Raw genomic sequence first — 22,783 nt, forward strand, 5'->3', positions numbered from 1 at the left:
GCTCTATTTTCAAACCCAATTATCTCATTTCCGTCTATACTAAAGGAATTTGAAGAATTTGGCCAAGTAAGAGATTTTAACCCCTATACCCCCGAAGGTGGTTTGCACGTTAATGACCGGGCCAATTTTTACAATTCTGACCACCATCACTTTATAAGGTAATTACTCTGGAACACTTCAATGGATCCCCCTGATTCTGAGAGATTGTTTTTTCGTGACATATTGAACTTCATGATAGTGGTAACATTTCTTCGATATCACTTGCGTTTATTTGTGAAAAAATCGGAAATTTGGCGAAAATCTTGAAAATTTCGCAATTTTCAAAATTTTAGTTTTATGCCCTTAAATCAGAGATATATCACACAAAATAGTTAATAAATAACATTTCCCACATGTCTACTTTACATCAGCACAATTTTGGAACCAACATTTTTTTTTAGTAGGGAGCTATAAGGGTTAAAAGTTGACCAGCGATTTCTCATTTTTCCAACAAAATTTACAAAACCATTTTTTTAGGGACCACATCACATTTGAAGTCACTTTGAGAGGTCTTTATGACAGAAAATACCCAAAAGTGACACCATTCTAAAAACCCCTCAAGGTGCTCAAAACCACATTCAAGAAGTTTATTAACCCTTCAGGTTCTTCACAAGAATTTTTGAAATGTGGAAGAAAAAAATTAACATTTAACTTTTTTCACAAAAATGTTATTTTAGACCCAAATTGATTTCTTTTCGCAAGGGTAACAGGAAAAATTGGACCCCAAACTTTGTTGTGCAATTTCCCCTGAGCATGCAGATACCCGATATGTGAGGAAAAAACATTGTTTGGGCGCACGGCAGGGCTCGGAAGGGAAGGAGCGCCATTTGACTTTTTGAATGTAAAATTTGCTTGGATAATTAGCGGACGCCATGTTACGTTTGGGGAGCCCCTGATGTGCCTGAACAGTGGAAACCCCCCACAAGTTACCCCATTTTGGAAACTAGACCCCATAGGGAACTTATCTAGATGTGTGGTGAGCACCCTGAACCACCGGGTGCTTCACAGAAGTTTATAACATTGAACCGTAAAAATAAAATTTTCACATTTTTCCCACAAAAATGGTTTTCAGCCCCCAATTTTGCATTTTCATAAGGGTAAAAGGAGAAATTGCACCATGCAGTTTGTTGTGCAATTCCTCCTAAGTAGGCAGATACCCCATATGTGGGGGAAAACCACTGCTTGGGCATACGGCAGGATTCGGAAGGGAAGGAGCGCCATTTGACTTTTCGAATGTAAAATTTGCTTGAATAATTGGCGGACGCCATGTTGCGTTTGGAGAGCCCCTGATGTGCCTAAACAGTGGAAACCCCCCACAAGTGACACCATTTTGGAAACTAGATCCCTCAGGGAACTTATCTAGATGTGTAGTGAGCACCTTGAACCCCCAGGTGCTCCACAGAAGTTTATAACATTGAGCCGTAAAAATAAAATTTTCACATTTTTCCCACAAAAATGTTTTTCAGCCCCCAATTTTGCATTTTCATAAGGGTAACAGGAGAAATTGCACCACGCAGTTTGTTGTGCAATTCCTCCTGAGTAGGCAGATACCCCATATGTGGGGGAAAACCACTGCTTGGGCATACGGCAGGGTTCGGAAGGGAAGGCGCGCCATTTGACTTTTTGAATGTAAAATTTGCTTGAATAATTAGCGGATGTGCCCCTGATGTGCCTAAACAGTGGAAACCCCCACAAGTGACACCATTTTGGAAACTAGACCCCTCAGGGAGCTTATCTAGATGTGTGGTGAGCACCCTGAACCCCTCAAGTGTTTTACAGAAGTTTATAACATTGAGCGCTGAAAATAAAAAAATCAAACTTTTTCCACAAAAATTATGTTTTAGCCCCAACTTTTTTATTTTCACAAGGTAAGAGGAGAAAATAGACCCCAAAAACTGTTGTGCAATTCCTCCTGAGTACGCCAATACCCCATATGTGGGAAAAATACAGTGTTTGGGCACACGGCAGAGTTCAGAAGGGTGTGTGACTTTTTGAACGCAAAATCGGCTGGAATCGAGAGTGGACGCCATGTCGCGTTTGAAGAGCCCCTGATGTGCCTAAATAGTGGAAACCCCCCACAAGTGACCCCATTTTCAAAACTACACCCCTCAAGGATTTTATCAAGGGGTATAGTGAACATTTTGAACCCAGAGGTACGACACAGAATTTGATAACATTAGGTCATCATATTGAATAAGTTGTCATTAGTCTTGAGTGCAAGTGCTCGATACTTGAGTTTGCATCGGGTGCTCGGGTATGCACCATGTATCGCGGGTGTTCGAGTGACATGCTCGAGTCCCCGCCCGCATGTTTCACGGTTATTAGACACCTGAAAAAAACATGCGGGGATCGCTCGTGCATGGCAATCCCTGCAAAGTTTTTTTGGCTGTATAACAGCTGCAAAACATTTGGGGCGGAGACTCGAGCATGTCACTCGAGCACCCACTATACTCGATGCATACCCGAGCACCCGATGCAAACTCAAATAGCGAGCACTTGCACTCAACATTGGTCGCCATATAGTCGTGATTTTTTTCTTTACTTCTGAAAAAATCCCAACACCATCACAACCCTAACCCTTTTTTTTTTTTTACACCTTTCCTCGTGCGATATAAGTGATTAGACAACTTTATTCTTCGTACACACGTGGCTCCGCTCCGTACGCCTCGTACACGCGCGGCTCCGCTCCGTACGCCTCGTACACGCGCGGCTCCGCTCCGTACGCCTCGTACACGCGCGGCTCCGCTCCGTACGCCTCGTACACGCGCGGCTCCGCTCCGTACGCCTCGTACACGCGCGGCTCCGCTCCGTACGCCTCGTACACGCGCGGCTCCGCTCCGTACGCCTCGTACACGCGCGGCTCCGCTCCGTACGCCTCGTACACGCGCGGCTCCGCTCCGTTCGCCTCGTACACGCGCGGCTCCGCTCCGTACGCCTCGTACACGCGCGGCTCCGCTCCGTACGCCTCGTACACGCGCGGCTCCGCTCCGTTCGCCTCGTACACGCGCGGCTCCGCTCCGTTCGCCTCGTACACGCGCGGCTCCGCTTCGTACGCCTCGTACACGCGCGGCTCCGCTTCGTACGCCTCGTACACGCGCGGCTCCGCTCCGTACGCCTCGTACACGCGCGGCTCCGCTCCGTACGCCTCGTACACGCGCGGCTCCGCTCCGTACGCCTCGTACACGCGCGGCTCCGCTCCGTACACCTCGTACACACGCGGCTCCGCTCCGTACACCTCGTACACACACGGCTCCGCTCCGTACACCTCGTACACACGCGGCTCTGCTCCGTACACCTCGTACACACGCGGCTCTGCTCCGTACACCTCGTACACACGCGGCTCCGCTCCGTACACCTCGTACACACGCGGCTCTGCTCCGTACACCTCGTACACAGGCGGCTCCGCTCCGTACACCTCGTACACACACGGCTCTGCTCTGTACACCTCGTACACACACGGCTCTGCTCCGTACACCTCGTACACACGCGGCTCTGCTCCGTACACCTCGTACACACACGGCTCTGCTCCATACACCTCGTACACACGCGGCTCTGCTACATCCACACTGTAAACCCCTCCTGACCCCACACATAAACTTCAGCTCATCCAGCACCATGACAACCAGCACAGCAGAGTCCTGCATCCACTGAGGCCCCTGATCATGTGACCCCTGACTCCTCCCCTCCTGTGACCTCATCACAGCTCCTGTGCGCACAGAGCAGCCATATATGTGGTGGCGGCTCTGCAGGTGGAGGTATGTGGAGACCCCATTACTGGGCGCAGGGGGCATTAACCCCTTCAGCACGGAGACTCTTTTGGGGTCTCTGTGTGGTGTGAACAGTGAGGTAACAGCTGTGGGCAGAATGCGGCTTAGCTGGTTCCCGTCCACATTAGATCCATTCAGATGACTGCAGGATGAAGGACAGAAGCCCAGAGAAGTCCTCACACAACGCCATTATTCCTCTCCTAGTTCCAACACAGTAATGTAGATACTAGTGATGACATTCGGGGGATTTGCAGGAATATGTGGCAGATATTTGCTGGATCTTCTGCTTTCTAGACCGCTTCCTCCTGTAAGTCCTATGAAACAACCCAGACGATCCTGTCAGGTCTGTGACGTGAGATCCATCAGCTGTCAGCACAAGCAGCGTTTCATGGGGAGGGAGTTGTGGTGTGAACACGCTCCTGTTGCCACATTCCGGGGCCGAACGCCTTTTATAAGCCAGCGTCATATCCCTTGGGCGTTCTTAATATAGTGATTTTCACATGACAACAAGATCACGAATGTCAGAACCAATACACACACGTTACATAAAGGTAAGAAATGACACAAGAAACAACCAAAACAGGAAAGAAACAGCAACCACCACGGACTCTGTCCAAATATGTTTGTACAGCCGTAGTAGAAGATGAAGATGTCCTCCTCATGAAGTAGTTATTTCTCATGTTACGTGTAATGAATATCTCCTGCAGTATTGCTAATGCCGATTGCAGTGTCAGTAAATCAGCCGAAAATTAGCTTTATGGAAGATGAGTCTTGGAGAAACGTGTTCAGCTGCAGACTCAAAGGAAGAAACTGCTTGTTGTCTGTGGTCTAAAATATATAGGTTTTATTACTAGATGTAAAGCAGAAAACTAAATACTGTAAAAAATAATAAATCTCTTCATATGTTTCCCTTATTATCTCCAGTAATTGTATTATTACACAGGATTTTTATGATGTTCCATCAGCTCATTATCTTCTCATTCAGGTCTCTACAATATCAGATCCTCTCAGTGAAGATCTTCTATATAAGAGAGTTATCCTTATTGACCCATCAAAGATGGATATGGACAGAGACAAGATGGCGGAGAGGATATTACACCTCACCCTAGAGATCCTCTTCCGGCTTACTGGAGAGGTGAGAGATTCCGATAATGTCACATTACATCATTCTTATCTATGGGAATAACATATGGACAGAACTGGAGAGGTGAGGACTGTGGAAATGTCTGGAGGGAGATTTATTAATGTGTCTCTCCATAACCAGGATTACACAGTAGTGAAGAAGACCTCTAGGGAGCGCTGTCAGGACCCTGTGTCTGAGGGATGGGGAAGACCCCTGAGCCCAATCACGGGGCCTCCACCTCTCCCCCTGATGCATGAGGACATCAATGACCAGAAGATATTAGAACTCACCTACAAGATGATTGAGCTTCTGATTGGAGAGGTGACATTACTGGGAATGCTGGGACCTTATACAGTAACGCTATGAAGGGATCGGGGGGAATGACGGTATCATTGTATGTGTCAGGTTCCTATAAGATGTCAGGATGTCGCTGTCTATTTCTCCATGGAGGAGTGGGAGTATTTAGAAGGACACAAAGATCTGTACAAGGACATCATGATGGAGGTTCCCCAGCCCCTCACATCACCAGGTAATAGACAGGACTAAATACACACGGCCTATAATTATCTGTATGTAAAGAATGAATTCAGTCCTTGTATGTGTTTCCTCCAGATCTATCCAGTAAGAGGACAACACCAGAGAGATGTCCCCATCCTCTTCTTCCACAGGACTGTAAACAAGAAGATCCCAATGTTCTTCAGGATCATCAGGTAGATGGAGAGAAGGTGTCATGAGATCTCCCCTATGATGTGTTGAGGGCTGTGAAGGTCTTGTGTTCAGTCTTGTTTTATCCCCCAGTATTACATGTTTTATACTTGTGTAATGAGGACGGTGGAGATGGTGTGGCACCCTGGCCTGGTTGCCACTATAACAGCATGTCATGTCTGAGAGCAGGTGGGAGGTTCCCTGGTTAGGGACAATTAGCCTGCAGCACCTCCTGCCTCAGCCCAGGGAGGGGAGCTGGCTGCCCTTATAAAAACTGGGTCTGAGGCGGGGTTAGAGAGACCAAGTTAGGGACAGGTCAGCCGCAGCTGAGGAGTCCCTGTTGACAGAGGAGAAACTAAAGGCCAGGGACAAGAGCTAGAAGAGCTAGTCCTGGCCAGTGACTACTAAGCCGGACACTGGAGTCCGAGGCTGTCAAGGTTCTAAACCTAGCAGCAGAAAACCACAACGCAGGGGATTTCAAGTCCTCTGGCCCAAGGAAGCCCAGAGGCGCAGCCACACATGAGGGACCAATATCACCCCTGAGGGGTAAGAAGTACAGAAGGCCCCAAGTCGCTCGTCATACAGGTGAGAACCACACGGTACACTCAGAGGCGTGGGCTACCACCACACTACAGCGGGATAGCCAGGGAAGAGTGCAGTCAGAACGGCAGGCCTACAAACTCCCCCTGACCAGCGGGATTGCCCAGTTGCTCTCAGACTGACCAGGTCTCCGTTGTTAACCAGTATACCGGACGGGTCATTTGATAATACCACCAGTAAAGACCCTGAACTACATGAAAGACTCTGAGTGTTACTTCCGCGGCCTGCACTATCACTCCCACCATCTACACTACCTGCCCTGAGGCTACACTCCTCCCGTGGGGAGTTATACCACACTCTGCTGCACACACAATACCAGCCTCAGCGGTCTGCCCTGCAGCGGCGGTTCACCCTGACCGCAATCCATGGGTGGCGTAGTCAGACACTTAAATACTTAAAGACCACAATAAACATAGACTGCCATTTGAACCAGAGCACCCTGAGCCACGGGACCGGGTCGCCACTACTAGTCCCAGCAGCGCGCAGAGACCCGGCTCCGGGTATCCCCACACACAGCGGCCCGGGGCGACGCAATGGCAGGATTAGAGCTGATCATAGATGGAACTTCTCCATCTGTCTGTGACTTTTACAATATTTGTTTCAGGGTGAAGATCTGACCCATATTAATACTACAGAGACATATGTGAGGGGTGATGAGCGGTGTAAAGAGGAGATTCCTACATATGACCACCCAGGTGAGTAGTGACCACTAAATACAGAGAAGTCACAGATTCTTCTCAGTCACCGGCTGTGGCTGCTTTATCGGTGGTGTAGTCCGGCCGTATCACAATCGTGTGATCACCATTTTGCCGCTAGACCACAACATTCTCCTCTATCCAAAACTGTTCAAATGACTTTGGGTATTGAAAGCCCTTTTCTATAGAACTTACAACCTGGAGGATCCACCTACCCCCTGGGATTAGATGATGCTGACTGTTACCTCCTCAGATCTGTAAACTACAAAGCCTAATGACAGCGTACGTCGAATGTGCTGACAAATTAGAAAATCACTTGAAGAAAAATATTATGATGGGCCTGTAAGAGAAAGAGGAGGGTAATGATGCTGTTGGCTTCCTAGATCCCTGATATCTTATTGGAAGAATCTACCTTCTCTCTCTTCTGTGCTGCTGAATGTGCTACAAGACCTACAAGACCAGGTCCAGTCTTTCTGGCCAAACTTCACTTTTATGAGATACAGCATTAAATGTGCAGTGAGGGCCAAGTGTGAATTTCTGTACAATAACAACAGAGTTTCCCTTTATCCTGACTTTACAGTTTCTTTTAAAACCAACTAACTTCAAACAGGATTGCGACAAACTACATAAAAAACATTACACCTGTGCCATGATATACCGTAAATTTTTTTGGGGGGAGGGGATGTGTATATATATATATATATATATATATATATATATATGGTGTGGAGGAGCGGGGCACAGGAGGCAGCAGCTACCCGCTGCAGCCTACACTGTCCCCGCTGCTAAAGAAAATGAATATTCACTGCTCCCCATGCCCATTGGGGCGTGGGGAGCAGTTGCTGGAATCGCCTGTGCCCGCTGTTAAAGGGCATGAATATTCAACCTCTCTCCACGCCCATGGGAGTGGAGAGCGGTGAATATTCATGCCCTTTAATAAGCAGGCACACACGATTGCCCGGCAGCAGGAGCCGCACTGCACTCCACTGTGTGCCAGCTATTAAGCAGCATGAAGTCACTGCTCCCCGCACACACAGTGACTTCCGGCAGATGATCTCTCTCTCCTTGTGAGCCGTGCATGACAGTGATGTCATGCGCGGCTCACATGTAGAGATCAGTGCAGGCAGACAGGACGCAGCGCTGGAGGAGAGAGAAGAGAGGTGAGTAGGAGTGTTTATTTTTTTTATGTGCAGCTTGATGGGGATTAGGGGGACCATGTGACGCGCCCCCTGGGCCAGTGCTGTAGGGGATACCCGGAGCCGGATCTCGATGGGGGTAGTAGTCCTTGTGGCGGTGACCCGGTCCGTGCCCAGGGTGTCAAACTAAGTGGCAGTCTAAGGCAGTAGATGTTAACTTGATTGTCGACTACGCCACCCGTTGAGTGCGGCTTTGAAGCCGCCGCTGCAGAGCAGTCCACTGAGGCCGGTGGTATATGTGCAGCAGTGATGGTATAACCCCCAACGGGAGGGGTATGGCCTCAGGGCAGCAGGTGTAGATGATGGGGGTTGTGATGATGCAGAAAGAAGATTCAGAGTCAGGAGATGCAGTTCAGGGTTTTTACTTACTGGTGTTCTCTTGGTCACTCTGGCCTTGAGTGACCACCCGAGCCGTGCTGCGTCCACCAGGTCCTGGACTCGGTTAACCCCCAGGCAATTCCGGAGCGTTGTCCTGAGCTCCTTTCTGACTCTCCCTTCCTCTGGCCGTTCCCACCAGGGATCCACTTTTGGCCGGCTCCCTCGGGTCTTTTGGTGGTCAAGCCTCCTCTGGGCTCCCTGACCCTATGCTCGGTGTGCCTTTCTAGTGGATTTGGTGAGGGTCGTGGCAGATCCTGACCACGACCTCCGGTTCCTGGCTAAGGTTGGTTTTGGCCTCTGCCAGCTTGGGATCCGGTACCCTTGTCCGCCAACCCTTCACCCTTTTGTCTTTATTCTGGGATCTTGGGGTTCCCTTCTTGTCTCCTCTCTGGGTCCTTCTTTTCTCCTCTCTCCCTCTGCAGGCTCTGCTCTGGAGCTGGGCCCAGCCGGAGCCACAGCTCCCTGTCAGCCCTCCTGGCTGAGCTCCTCTGCTCTGCTCCTCAGGCTAAAAAGACTCTGACTGACCCTGTTCTAAGATGGTGCCCACCTTATATACTCCCTCTATGTGTGAGCTCAGGTGACTAGCACCCAATGAGCTCCTATCTTTACCCAGACTACTCCCCCTATCTGCCCCTACACTACTGGGATGTTCCACCCCCCTCCCACTCCAGCCAGGGACAGACGCTGTCGTACCTGCACATATACTGGTGGGAGTACCGTAGTTCTGTCCCCCGGAAATGGGATGTATGTAGTGCATGCAGCCTACTGAGCTCAGTTCCACACTCCATCCTTACCCGGGAGTGGAATACCACACCTCTGGCGTGAGGTGCAATACCCCTGTAGCAGCCGAGCCCTCAGGGTGCTACATTCCCCCCTGGTAAATCACAGCACGTCCTCGGGCTGTAAAAGAATAAACATCCAAAACATACAATTTTTTCAAAACATCATAAACATATAAAACATTATAAACATTATCCTTCAATCATCCCTTTATGGGAGGTACTTCTTACTTATAAAATGTTACGGACACATCATAAAATAATATTAACTCTTTCATCATAATAAAACTTTTCATATACAACATTTTTGACCTCTGGCCACTTGTGCAAATGGTGACCAGGTAAGTGCCACAGTCTCTGGTAGAAAAAACAACAGTTTCCTATAAAACCGGTAGGGGGCACTTTAGGAAGCGCAACTATATACAAGGGGATATGGCCGCTCTCAGTCCTCGGCCAGTGGGGAAAAGGGATGGCTGCTCACAGTCCTCAGCCTGTGGGGAGATGGGACACACTGGAACAGTTCACTGGTCCCAACGGGGAACATATTTAAATTAGCAGCATGGCAGATACCCTTACGGGTAACTATTTTACAGTTTCAGTTCACCTCTTAATGGTGACGATGCCCTCCTGCTCCTTCCTGAGGGTAGGCTTCAGACCCGTCCGGGTCCTCTTGACCTTCCTCACACCGCAACTCCTCTTCCGTCAGGCGATGTACATGAAGTGCATAGGGTCCTTTGGCACACTGGTGCCGGGTAAAGGTGACCTCATCACCCAGGTAAAGGTCACGACCTCTGTGTCCCTCCGGTAGGTGGGACTCGACATCTCTTCTGGTCACAAAGACGTCGCCGGGGGTGTGATGATCTCGAATGAAGCCCCAACCGTGCTGCAACTGGAATCTAATTACAGTCCCGGTGGCACGGGGACCGTGGGCTGCACGGGGGTTCCTCCTGGTCCGGCTCTTCTGTTCTGCACTTTTTATTTGCAGCCGCTGCTCGCGGACCCGCCTCTCTCTTCTTTCTCGGTCAAAGGCTTCCAACTGCTGGCGGCAGCACTCTGCACGCTCCGCTGCAGCCGCCCGGGTTTCTTGAGTGAACCCGATGAGGTCTCCTCCTGCGGGGTCCCACTCAAACTGCGCCTCCTCTAACGAGAGCGGGGTCATCTTGACGGGCGCCGGAGCCGGGATCAGGGGCTCATCCAGAGGTCTTTCTTTCCGGAGTCGGGGATGGTGGAACTCCGGTGGCCACACAAAGGGCTGCCCATCCGGGCATGTGTGCTGGGCAAATAGGTCTTCACCCAGGTGTGGCGCTGTGGACGTTGAGGGCGCTGTTGTGGTGGCGGTGCCCGGGTTCACCAGGCCTTGCGACCAGGCTTGGGGCACCCTGAATGTAAAGGGCACCGTGAAGACGGCGGCGCCCGGGGTTACTTGGCCCAGCGACCAGGCCGGTGGCTCAGTGGAGGTAGAAGGCGCTGTTGGTACTGCGGTGCCCGGGGGTACTCGGCCTTGCGACCAGGCCGGTGGCGTCTCCTGCTTGGCCGCGCTCAGGGTTGAGGCGCGTGACGTCACAGGGGGCATGGTCGCGGCTCCTGCCGCTTGAGGCCTAGCTTGGAGCGGTGACGATGCAGCAACGTGAGTGGTGAGTGGGGTCTCGGGCTCTGCGACGGGGAGTTGGGGCAGGCTTGCGACCATTGGGCACGGGATATTGTCGTCCCCATTACCTGCTCCCTTTTCTTCAACTCCCTCCGCGGCGTCGTCTCCGGCCGTCGTCCCTCCTGCACCGTCCTCAGAGGCGGACATGCTCCTTGTTGTGGGTGGCGTGCTTCGCTGGCGGGTTCCAGCCTGCTGGGCCATCTCTCTGCTCCATGCGGCCAGTACGTCCCGCTGCACTCGGGCCATCCTCCGTGCGAGGCCCTCCAGCGCGGTCTGTGCACGCTCCCGGTCTCGGGGAAGCTGTGCCAGGATCTCCACCAGGTCTTGTGGGGTGGTAGCTTGCATCAGGCTCCTGACCACAGGGTCGGTGCTGCCTGCCTCTCCCTCCATCTCCGGGTACGGCTCCTCCAGACTTCTCCAAGCTGCTCCCATCTTCTCTCTTTTGTTCTGTATACGCCCATACTGAGGGCGGTCCTGGGGTAACTTGGTGATTGTCAGTTCCAGGGGCAGACCCCTCACGCTGATGGACATCTCTAACATCACAGTCTCTGCTGGTGGGGGCGGTTTCCGCTTTTGGCGCCATTCCTTGACCTGGCCCACGATGGGAGGTGGCCTGTTGCCACCCTCCGGCACGCCCATAATGGCGTCCGCTCTGCCAGGGCGGGAAATCTTCTGAAATGGCGGGAAAAGACTGCAGATGGCGGGCAAATGGCGGGAAACGATCCGAGATGGCGTCCGATGGCGGGGACCCTCCGGAATTGGCGGGAGACTTCTTTTTACGGTAAATATGAACTTTTCTTCAGGCACGCAGTACCCGGTGGTTGCGGGCACGTGATCCTGCCGACTACGCCAAAAGTTGACGCGCCCCCTGGGCCAGTGCTGTAGGGGATACCCAGAGCCGGATCTCGATGGGGGTAGTAGTCCTTGTGGCGGTGACCCGGTCCGTGCCCAGGGTGTCAAACTAAGTGGCAGTCTAAGGCAGTAGATGTTAACTTGATTGTCGACTACGCCACCCGTTGAGTGCGGCTTTGAAGCCGCCGCTGCAGAGCAGTCCACTGAGGCCGGTGGTATATGTGCAGCAGTGATGGTATAACCCCCAACGGGAGGGGTATGGCCTCAGGGCAGCAGGTGTAGATGATGGGGGTTGTGATGATGCAGAAAGAAGATTCAGAGTCAGGAGATGCAGTTCAGGGTTTTTACTTACTGGTGTTCTCTTGGTCACTCTGGCCTTGAGTGACCACCCGAGCCGTGCTGCGTCCACCAGGTCCTGGACTCGGTTAACCCCCAGGCAATTCCGGAGCGTTGTCCTGAGCTCCTTTCTGACTCTCCCTTCCTCTGGCCGTTCCCACCAGGGATCCACTTTTGGCCGGCTCCCTCGGGTCTTTTGGTGGTCAAGCCTCCTCTGGGCTCCCTGACCCTATGCTCGGTGTGCCTTTCTAGTGGATTTGGTGAGGGTCGTGGCAGATCCTGACCACGACCTCCGGTTCCTGGCTAAGGTTGGTTTTGGCCTCTGCCAGCTTGGGATCCGGTACCCTTGTCCGCCAACCCTTCACCCTTTTGTCTTTATTCTGGGATCTTGGGGTTCCCTTCTTGTCTCCTCTCTGGGTCCTTCTTTTCTCCTCTCTCCCTCTGCAGGCTCTGCTCTGGAGCTGGGCCCAGCCGGAGCCACAGCTCCCTGTCAGCCCTCCTGGCTGAGCTCCTCTGCTCTGCTCCTCAGGCTAAAAAGACTCTGACTGACCCTGTTCTAAGATGGTGCCCACCTTATATACTCCCTCTATGTGTGAGCTCAGGTGACTAGCACCCAATGAGCTCCTATCTTTACCCAGACTACTCCCCCTATCTGCCCCTACACTACTGGGATGTTCCACCCCCCTCCCACTCCAGCCAGGGACAGACGCTGTCGTACCTGCACATATACTGGTGGGAGTACCGTAGTTCTGTCCCCCGGAAATGGGATGTATGTAGTGCATGCAGCCTACTGAGCTCAGTTCCACACTCCATCCTTACCCGGGAGTGGAATACCACACCTCTGGCGTGAGGTGCAATACCCCTGTAGCAGCCGAGCCCTCAGGGTGCTACACATGCATACTAGGATAAAGCTGAGGGGGGGCCATGCATACCAGGACAGGGATTAGGGGTGCCATGCATATCAGGATAAAGATGAGGGGGGCCATGCATACCAGGACAGGGATTAGGGGTGCCATGCATACCAGGACAGGGATTAGGGGTGCCATGCATACCAGGATAGGGATGAGCGGTGCCATGCATACCAGGACAGGGATTAGGGGTGCCATGCATACCAGGACAGGGATTAGGGGTGCCATGCATACCAGGATAGGGATGAGCGGTGCCATGCATACCAGGATAGGGATGAGGGGTGCCATGCATACCAGGATAAGGATGAGGGGTTCCATGCATACCAGGATAAGGATGAGGGGTTCCATGCATACCAGGATAAGGATGAGGGATGACATGCATACCAGGATGGAGGGGTGCCATGCATACCAGGATGGAGGGGTGCCAGCCATACTAGGATAGGGATGGGGACCACGTATTAAAGCAAGGGGGGGGCATATATACCAGGATGGGGGATATTGTCAATTGGGGTTCATTACCCCTATACCAGTGTCAGCAGAAGACCCCCTCCCCCTTAAAAGTGCATCATGACCACATTTTTTAAAAACCTAGGTGCGTCTTATGGTCCGGTGCGTCCTATAGTTAGAAAAATACGGTATCTCTAAGCTGTGCGTGGCTGATGGTTGTAATATACATTTATTCACGCCTGCAGGAGATGTGTTGGCATGGCTCGAGCCCTGGTTTCATGGATTCACTCCACGTCATTATTTCCATTATGTTTTCAATCCTAAGGAATTCAGATTACTGCACAATCTCTCCTGAAATGGGAGCGCTAATACTTTCTCTACTCTTCTGGTCAGGACTCATAGTAGCTCCAATGGTCCACCATAAGAGTACAACTCTAGTTTAGTGTTGGAGTTCTCCCCTCATACATACTTTGTTGTTGGGGATCTAACATTTTTTTAGTCTATATCTTTATTATAGGTTTATTCTGTATGATAGTTTGATTGTGGTGGGATCGGCCTGCCTCACTTATTTGAGTCTGTAACTCACTGGTAGTCTTTAAAAAAGGTCTCCATTGTCTCTTCCAAATGCCCGTGGTCTAAATTTAAGACACCTCAGCTCTACTCTGTTATAAAAGTTATTTTTTGAATGTCTAATATTTCTTCTTGGCACTCATCAAAATATTGGCCCTTATGATAGTTTAGATTGCCAAGAGCCTCCGAGCCCCATACTCTAATTACCCCAGAGAGGTTTCACCACTAGTTACTCATTTTTAGAGATCCCCATAAAGTGACTGCATTTTGGAAATAATAAAACTCAAAGAATTAATCTGTAGGAGCAGTGTCTATATTGACTCCACAGGCACTTTCCAGAAATTAGCACCCAGTGGATGATGGAGCATGAAAATTGCACATGTGCCATAATATTACCCAACACATAGTGCCCAGATTGTGCTCCAGGAGACACACACCATAAATTAAGTGGGTCCTTCTCACTATAGTAATGCCAAATACATGGATGGTAAATATGGTTTGGGCACACTGCAAGGCTCAGAAGTGAGGGAAGATCTGACTTTGGGGGAGCAGATATTACTGGATTGGTTTATGGAAGCCATGTTGATTCTCAAGAGCCTATGAGCCACTAATAATGTGGAAACCTCTGTTTTTCCACTGACAGATGATGGACCTGAGTGGAGACTTGTTTTTTTGTGAGATGAGTAAAAGTTTTTATTGGTATCATTTTTGCCTACATAACATTGGTGGCTTTTTATTCCATGTTTTGGAGGCAGAATGAACAAACAGTTGGACACCACGCTCTACTGGTTCATCCTATGAAGTATTCTATTGGACTGTGAACTGTCATTGTCTTGGTGAATAATTAATATTTTTTTTTTGTTACGTAACTTGCCATTATAATGGACAGTTTAATTAGAAATGTTCAAAAATATAAAATTCAAGGATATTTATTCAAAAATAATAATTGGTTTTATTCTTGGCAGATGACGACTGTACCAGGAGATCAGAGGGACAGCTGATATCTTCAATTTTTAAATCAGATGACCTTGAGATCCCACAGGATACAATTGAAGTGAATGCCATTACTCCATATATACCATCATTCCTTCACAGCAAAGATTTGTCATCTGAGCCTTTCATACAGGTCTTGTCTTCCGATTCATTACCAACTAATAAGGAAACTCAAAGTCACAAAATAAGCATTAAAAAACGAACTGCTCCTAAAGCAAAGAAGCCATTTTCGCATCCAGAATATACAAATAGTTTTCCCCTCAAAAAGTCTTTTCTTAAACATCAAAGAATTCACACAGCAGAGAATAGATTTTCTTGTTCCAAGTGTGGGAAATGTTTTAACCAGAAATCAGATCTTGTTAGGCACCAGAGAACTCACACAGGGAAAAAGCCTTTTTCATGTTCAGAATGTGGTAAATGTTTTGTACAGAAATCAACTCTCAATAAACATCAGAGAACTCACACAGGAGAGAAGCCTTTTTCATGTTCAGAATGTGGGAAAAGTTTTGTACAGAAATCAACTCTTAATAAACATGAGAGAAGTCACACAGGAGAGAAGCCTTTTCATGTTCAAAATGTGCGACATGTTCTAATCAGAAAACGCATTTTGGTAGCCACTGGAGATCCCACACAGGGGAGAACACTGCAACAACACCCAACTGGTCTCTGTACAGACTAGAAAGGCCCTAGCTGCATAACTAAAATCACCTCGTACCTACATCACCAACACCTACATCCACCAACGCGTGGGTCAGAGACATTGTCTCCTACGGCTACAAAATAGAATTTTCCATGCTCCCTTGTTTTCGAGACCCACCCCCGTAAGACTCTTTCCCTCATTGCCGGGTTTTTCAAGGCTATTGATTTGCTATCCAAAGCAGACATCATGATCCCAGTTCCAGGACACCTAAACATCAGACAATGGAGGCAGGCCGAGGGGCCGGAGCAAAGCCAAAGACCCTACCCACAATCCTGCCCTTATGCACCAACAGCTTATTACAGTTTTATAATACATCAGACATGCGTAAAATGAAACAAGCAAAGGCATAAAGTTTTCAATGCTAATAAAATGCACTTTTATAAAATTATAATTGTTTCTATATATGTTAAAATGTTCTTTTGACAATATTTCTACAAGTAAAAGTTTGAGATTTCTGTGGTAATGGTTATTTGTTTATTTGTTTTTGTTCTGAATGTAAATAAAACATTTCTCTGATTAAGTTTCCTCATTGGTAGAGGATAGGATTAAGAAGTGCAGAGCTATAATGGGCAACAACACACACCCGCTTTATGAACTGTTTGCGAAACAGAAGAGCACATTCAGCAATCGCCTAATACAACTAAGGTGTAAAAAGGAAAAATACAGGAGATCGTTTGTTCCAACAGCTATGGGGGTGTTTAACAAATGTCTGAAAAGCAATGTCTAAAGCATTCCAAATGTTATGTTATCATATGTGTCATGTTCGAGATCTGTGTTCTGCTGCTGTGATACCGCAATTTCCTCCGGGATAAATAAAGTATATCTTATCTTATCTTATCTTATCTTATTGTATTTTAGCCTTTCATTTTACTCATAGGGCAGGAAAAGCCCATGATGCATCTGTGTAAACCATGTAAAAGGTACTATAATAACATGGCTTAGACAGGTAACCCACTTTTGAAACAATGAAGTTCACTTGTACTTGCTGCATAGATGAAAACCTGCTTAAAGGGAACCTGTCACCTGGTTTTCCCCATATAAAGTACGACCACCAACTGTATGCCCTAGAATGCTGTATATAAGTCCCCAAGCCGATCTGCATAACGTAAAAAAAAATTCCTTATATTAGACTCACCTACAGGGCGGTCCCGTCCAATGGGCTTCGCTACTGTTAATCTGGCGCCTCCTCTTCCTGAGATTGCCGTCATCCTTTCTTCAAGTCGATGACGTGTCCTACATTATCCACACAGTGTCTTCCATCGCACTCCTGGGCAGACGCACTTCTCTCTGCCCTTTCCCCGCACAGGGAAGAGAAGTATGCCTGCACAAGAGTGTGATGGCAGAGGCTGTGTGGGAATGACGTTGGACGTGTAATCCACACAAAGCAGACTGGAATGGTGCTGATGAAGACCAGCGACATCCATAGGACTGGATCGCCCCGTAGGTGAGTATAATAAAGTTCTTTTTTTAACATTGTGCAAATTGGCTTGGAAACATGTGTACAGCATTCTAGAATGGTGGCATACAGGTGGTGGCCATACTTTATATGAGGAAAACCTTGATTGATTCCCTTTAAGAACCCTATGTAACTAGGTTTAAAATTAACATATTTTTAACCATCCAAACAATGCTATTTAAATATTCATGATGTGAACTGAGGTCTAAGATGGTAGACATGCAAGAAATAGGAGCATGTTCACACTAGCAAAAAGAAGCAAAACCTACAAAAGACAAAAATATATCTCATACCCTACCATCATTATATATAAATGTAAAGCAAAGTTGCATAATAAATATAGGGTACTTAGTGAACTATTTTTGATCAAAAAAAGTATACAAGCCGTCCCACCAGCGGCAAGGTGACCCTAAATTGGGACGGTACCTATACTGTCTATATTAAAAACCTTACTGTATATCAAAGTTGAAGTAATGCATATAAAAGGGTAGACAAATAGGACCGGGTCCCAACTCCAGACCACCTAGGCCCGTGGTAAGCTACATATATACTAATCAGCTCAACAAAGGGGATGCCACACCCTTAAATTGCACAGAATGCAAACAAGACAAAAAAACAAGCAATGTGAACTGAGGTCTAAGATGGTAGACATGCAAGAAATAGGAGCATGTTCACACTAGCAAAAAGAAGCAAAACCTACAAAAGACAAAAATATATCTCATACCCTACCATCATTATATATAAATGTAAAGCAAAGTTGCATAATAAATATAGGGTACTTAGTGAACTATTTTTGATCAAAAAAAGTATACAAGCCGTCCCACCAGCGGCAAGGTGACCCTAAATTGGGACGGTACCTATACTGTCTATATTAAAAACCTTACTGTATATCAAAGTTGAAGTAATGCATATAAAAGGGTAGACAAATAGGACCGGGTCCCAACTCCAGACCACCTAGGCCCGTGGTAAGCTACATATTATACACATTCTTTCCAGTTGCTTCTTGGAAAGTTAAAGTTACAGGAATGCTTCCACCTTCTCTGGTCAGGTCAGGTTCAACATTAAACACAGCTTTCATGGCTTTCCTTCCAGCTAGGTAGTGAGGGTGGTTGAAGTTGGGACCCGGTCCTATTTGTCTACCCTTTTATATGCATTACTTCAACTTTGATATACAGTAAGGTTTTTAATATAGACAGTATAGGTACCGTCCCAATTTAGGGTCACCTTGCCGCTGGTGGGACGGCTTGTATACTTTTTTTGATCAAAAATAGTTCACTAAGTACCCTATATTTATTATGCAACTTTGCTTTACATTTATATATAATGATGGTAGGGTATGAGATATATTTTTGTCTTTTGTAGGTTTTGCTTCTTTTTGCTAGTGTGAACATGCTCCTATTTCTTGCATGTCTACCATCTTAGACCTCAGTTCACATTGCTTGGTTTTTTGTCTTGTTTGCATTCTGTGCAATTTAAGGGTGTGGCATCCCCTTTGTTGAGCTGATTAGTATATCTGTAGCTTACCACGGGCCTAGGTGGTCTGGAGTTGGGACCCGGTCCTATTTGTCTACCCTTTTATATGCATTACTTCAACTTTGATATACAGTAAGGTTTTTAATATAGACAGTATAGGTACCGTCCCAATTTAGGGTCACCTTGCCGCTGGTGGGACGGCTTGTATACCTTTTTTGATCAAAAATAGTTCACTAAGTACCCTATATTTATTATGCAACTTTGCTTTACATTTATATATAATGATGGTAGGGTATGAGATATATTTTTGTCTTTTGTAGGTTTTGCTTAAATATTCATGATGGCTGAACTGCAGGCAATCGGTCTCACTTCATCATATATGACTAACTGAGACGCTGCAGTGTTCCAATTAGAATATTATTTTAGAAGCCATAGACTTCATCGTTAGACTGACTCTCTGGAGAATCCTCCGGTGGGTCCAGGCTTCTCCTTCAGGGGCATCTATAACGCCTGACCTCACAGATGATATGGTGTCACTGAGATTTTAATGTTATTTATTGTTGAATATGATGGTAGCCGACGCGATGACGTTACTAGATTGTGCCTGCCGTGCCTCAGGGCACACGTGAGGACATTTCTAGATTGTGCCTCAGACCACACATGGGGATGTTGCTAGATTGTGCCTCAGACCACACGTGGGGACGTTGCTAGGTTGTGCCTCAGACCACATGTGAAGACGTTGCTAAGTTGTGCCTCAGACCACACATGAGGACGTTGCTAGGTTGTGCCTCAGGCCACACGTGAGGACATTTCTAGATTGTGCCTCAGGCCACACGTGAGAGCGTTGCTAGGTTGTGCCTCTGACCACACGTGAAGACGTTGCTAGGTTGTGCCTCAGACCACACATGAGGACGTTGCTAGGTTGTGCCTCAGGCCACACGTGAGGACATTTCTAGATTGTGCCTCAGGCCACACGTGAGGGCGTTGCTAGGTTGTGCCTCTGACCACACGTGAGGACGTTGCTAGGTTGAGCCTCTGACCACACGTGGGGACGTTGCTAGGTTGTGCCTCAGGCCACTCGTGAGGACATTTCTAGATTGTGCCTCAGGCCACACGTGAGGGCGTTGCTAGGTTGTGCCTCTGACCACACGTGGGGACGTTGCTAGATTGTGCCTCAGGCCACTCGTGAGGACATTTCTAGATTGTGCCTCAGGCCACACGTGAGGGCGTTGCTAGGTTGTGCCTCTGACCACACGTGAGGACGTTGCTAGGTTGTGCCTCTGACCACACGTGAGGACGTTGCTGAGTTGTGCCTCAGACCACACATGAGGACGTTGCTAGGTTGTGCCTCAGGCCACACATGAGGACATTTCTAGATTGTGCCTCAGGCCACACGTGAGGGCGTTGCTAGGTTGTGCCTCTGACCACACGTGATGACGTTGCTAGGTTGTGCCTCAGACCACACATGTGGACGTTGCTAGGTTGTGCCTCAGGCCATACGTGAGGACATTTTAGATTGTGCCTCAGGCCACACGTGAGGACGTTGCTAGGTTGTGCTTCAGACCACACGTGGGGACGTTGCTAGGTTGTGCCTCAGACCACACGTGGGGACGTTGCTAGGTTGTGCCTCAGACCACACGTGGGGACGTTGCTAGGTTGTGCCTCAGACCACACGTGGGGACGTTGCTAGGTTGTGCCTCAGACCACACGTGGGGACGTTGCTAGGTTGTGCCTCAGACCACACGTGGGGACGTTGCTAGGTTGTGCCTCAGACCACACGTGGGGACGTTGCTAGGTTGTGCCTCAGACCACACGTGGGGACGTTGCTAGGTTGTGCCTCAGACCACACGTGGGGACGTTGCTAGGTTGTGCCTCTGACCACACGTGGGGACATTGCTAGGTTGTGCCTCAGACCACACGTGGGGACGTTGCTAGGTTGTGCTTCAGACCACACGTGGGGACGTTGCTAGGTTGTGCCTCAGACCACACGTGGGGACATTGCTAGATTGTGCCCGCCATGCCTCAGACCACGTGCTGCAGATAGCGGAGCAGAAAGGCAGTTATTTATTTATATTATTTTAATTTGGATTCTCACCAGGAACATGTTCATGTTGTATTACAAAGATTGAAGGAAAAAATTACTTCTTTGCTAAAATTGAGATTTTTTTTTTTTCTGTTCAGGAAATTTAATTCCTGGGAATCATTTTATCGGCTGATGTGTTTACGATGGATCCTGGGAAGGTGAAAGCCATAATAGATTGGGTCCAACCTAGTGACCTGAAAGCATTGCAACATTTTGTAGGATTTGCCAACTATTATAGGAAATTCATTAGGGGTTTTGCTCAGATTGCTGAACCTCTTACTGACTTCACACGTAAGGGGGCAGATCTCAAAGTTTGGCCACCGGATGCTTTGAGGGCTTTTGAAAAATTGAAAAAGTCTTTCATGTCTGCTCCTGTTCTAATCCAACCCAATCTCCAAGAACCATTCATTGTGGAGGTCGATGTTTCGGAGGTCGGGGTAGGGGCCGTTTTATCTCAGGGTTCCAAAACTTTGACCAATTTGTAACCAATGTGCTTTTTTCTAGAGAAAATTTTCATCTGCTGAAAGAAATTCTGCTGTTGGGAATTGGGAGTTACTCGCTATTAAATTAGCCTTTAAGGAATGGAGACATTTTCTGGAGGGGGCAGTTCATCAATTCACTGTGGTCACTGACCATAGGAATTTAGCGTATATTGATCAGCTGACTGGCTAACTCCCTAGACAGGCCAGATGGTCTTTATTTTTCTCTAGATTCAATTTCTCTATCATTTTCAGGCTGTGAAGGCTGTCGCACTATCATGCAGTTTAAGTTCAGTTTCTACTCCTGAATCTCCATTTTATCTAAGGGCATTGTGCTTTCTGTGATATCCTCAGAGTTGGAAGCTGAGATACGTAAAGTCCAGTCGCTGGCTTCTTCTGCCGCTCCTGGGTCCAAATTATTTGTAGTTGTGTACCTAAGATCGTGACTGTTGCAGGAGTTTCATGATTCCATCTTGAGTGGTTATCTTGGGGTCACAGCTCTGCGGAAAGCTATTACTAGGCCTTTTGGTGGCTGTCTATGAATAATGATATTAAAGATTTCGTATACAGGAGAACAGTGCTGACCTGAAGTGAGTACTGGAGCCTCCTGTATTATGTCTCTAGCCTCACTACTCTCTCCTGTCCTCCATTCCAACAAAAGCTGTTTTTTCCTTTTTTGCCCCACACAGTTGCACTTTCCCTGCCCGCTCTACACTTTCTGCCCTCTAGTTGATGATATCACAGTACCTTCCCCCACTGCTCTCTGTGATGGTGACAGGGGGTCCCCATCTTCTTCATTGCTGCCGTTATTTATGTGTGTAAAGTACATACACAAATCACATACAGTATATACACTATATAAATAAATACAGTGTATATGCCATCTGTATTGATGTGAATGTGTATACGTGTAACATTTTTAGATAACAGTCAGACATTAAACAGCATATATGCTTTAGCTAAAAGTGCCACAAAAAATGAAAAAACACATGTACCTTTTAAAAAAAATACCTGGAATTTTTATATGCAGAATGAATAAATTAACATATCTATAATGTTGTTTATACCAAATGTATAATAGTAAAAAAATAATTACCACCTCCCCACGCCCAAAGAAATTACTAAAAGTAAATCATTAAAAGGGTTTTCCCATTTCAAAAATTACTCGATAAGATCAGGGGTATAAAAACCAAACAAACCCAAAAACTGAGGTTTTACTCTTTCTATCTTTGTTGATTGGCTGCAGCTGTCAAGTTGTGTCTGCAGCGCTGTAGTCAATCACTGAACTCAGCGTGTGATGTAGACGTCACAAGCCACTGAGTTCGGTGACAGATCACAGTACTGCAGACATGAAGTCAGAGCTGCAGCCAATCAACAACAGGTGCGGGAAGTGGCAAGTGGAATCACTGGACCCCGATAGAGTGAGTGAGGTTATGTACACACTGTGTCTTTTTCAGGATTTTTCAGAAAAACACAAAAAAAGAATCAAGCGATCAGCAATGTAAAAATGACCTGTGCATAAGTTCTCTCATTTTCAGCTTCATCTCACCGCTTTA

General features: G+C 47.8%; 2 protein-coding genes across 2 annotated transcripts in view; both read left to right on the forward strand.

The window, feature by feature from the left end:
• The window catches only part of LOC141198603 (uncharacterized), a 31,279-nt gene extending 15,027 nt beyond the window's left edge, over positions 1-16,252 (forward strand). Inside the window, exon 8 of the mRNA XM_073663027.1 lies at positions 15,305-16,252. Coding sequence (XP_073519128.1) covers positions 15,305-15,715 — 411 coding nt within the window. The 3' untranslated portion in view covers positions 15,716-16,252. The remainder of the gene's footprint in view (positions 1-15,304) is intronic.
• LOC141198565 (oocyte zinc finger protein XlCOF8.4-like) lies at positions 4,325-15,177 on the forward strand. Its single transcript, XM_073662993.1, has 6 exons — positions 4,325-4,357; positions 4,792-4,941; positions 5,071-5,250; positions 5,335-5,458; positions 5,542-5,639; positions 15,009-15,177. Exons 1-6 carry the CDS (start codon positions 4,325-4,327, stop codon positions 15,042-15,044), a joined length of 621 nt encoding a protein of 206 aa, XP_073519094.1. The 3' UTR covers positions 15,045-15,177.
• Positions 16,253-22,783: the final 6,531 nt, after the last annotated feature.

Source organism: Phyllobates terribilis, unplaced genomic scaffold (genome assembly GCF_046119375.1).
Source record: "Phyllobates terribilis strain yellow unplaced genomic scaffold, ASM4611937v1 Scaffold_98__1_contigs__length_5973952, whole genome shotgun sequence".
Lineage (NCBI taxonomy): Eukaryota > Metazoa > Chordata > Amphibia > Anura > Dendrobatidae > Phyllobates > Phyllobates terribilis.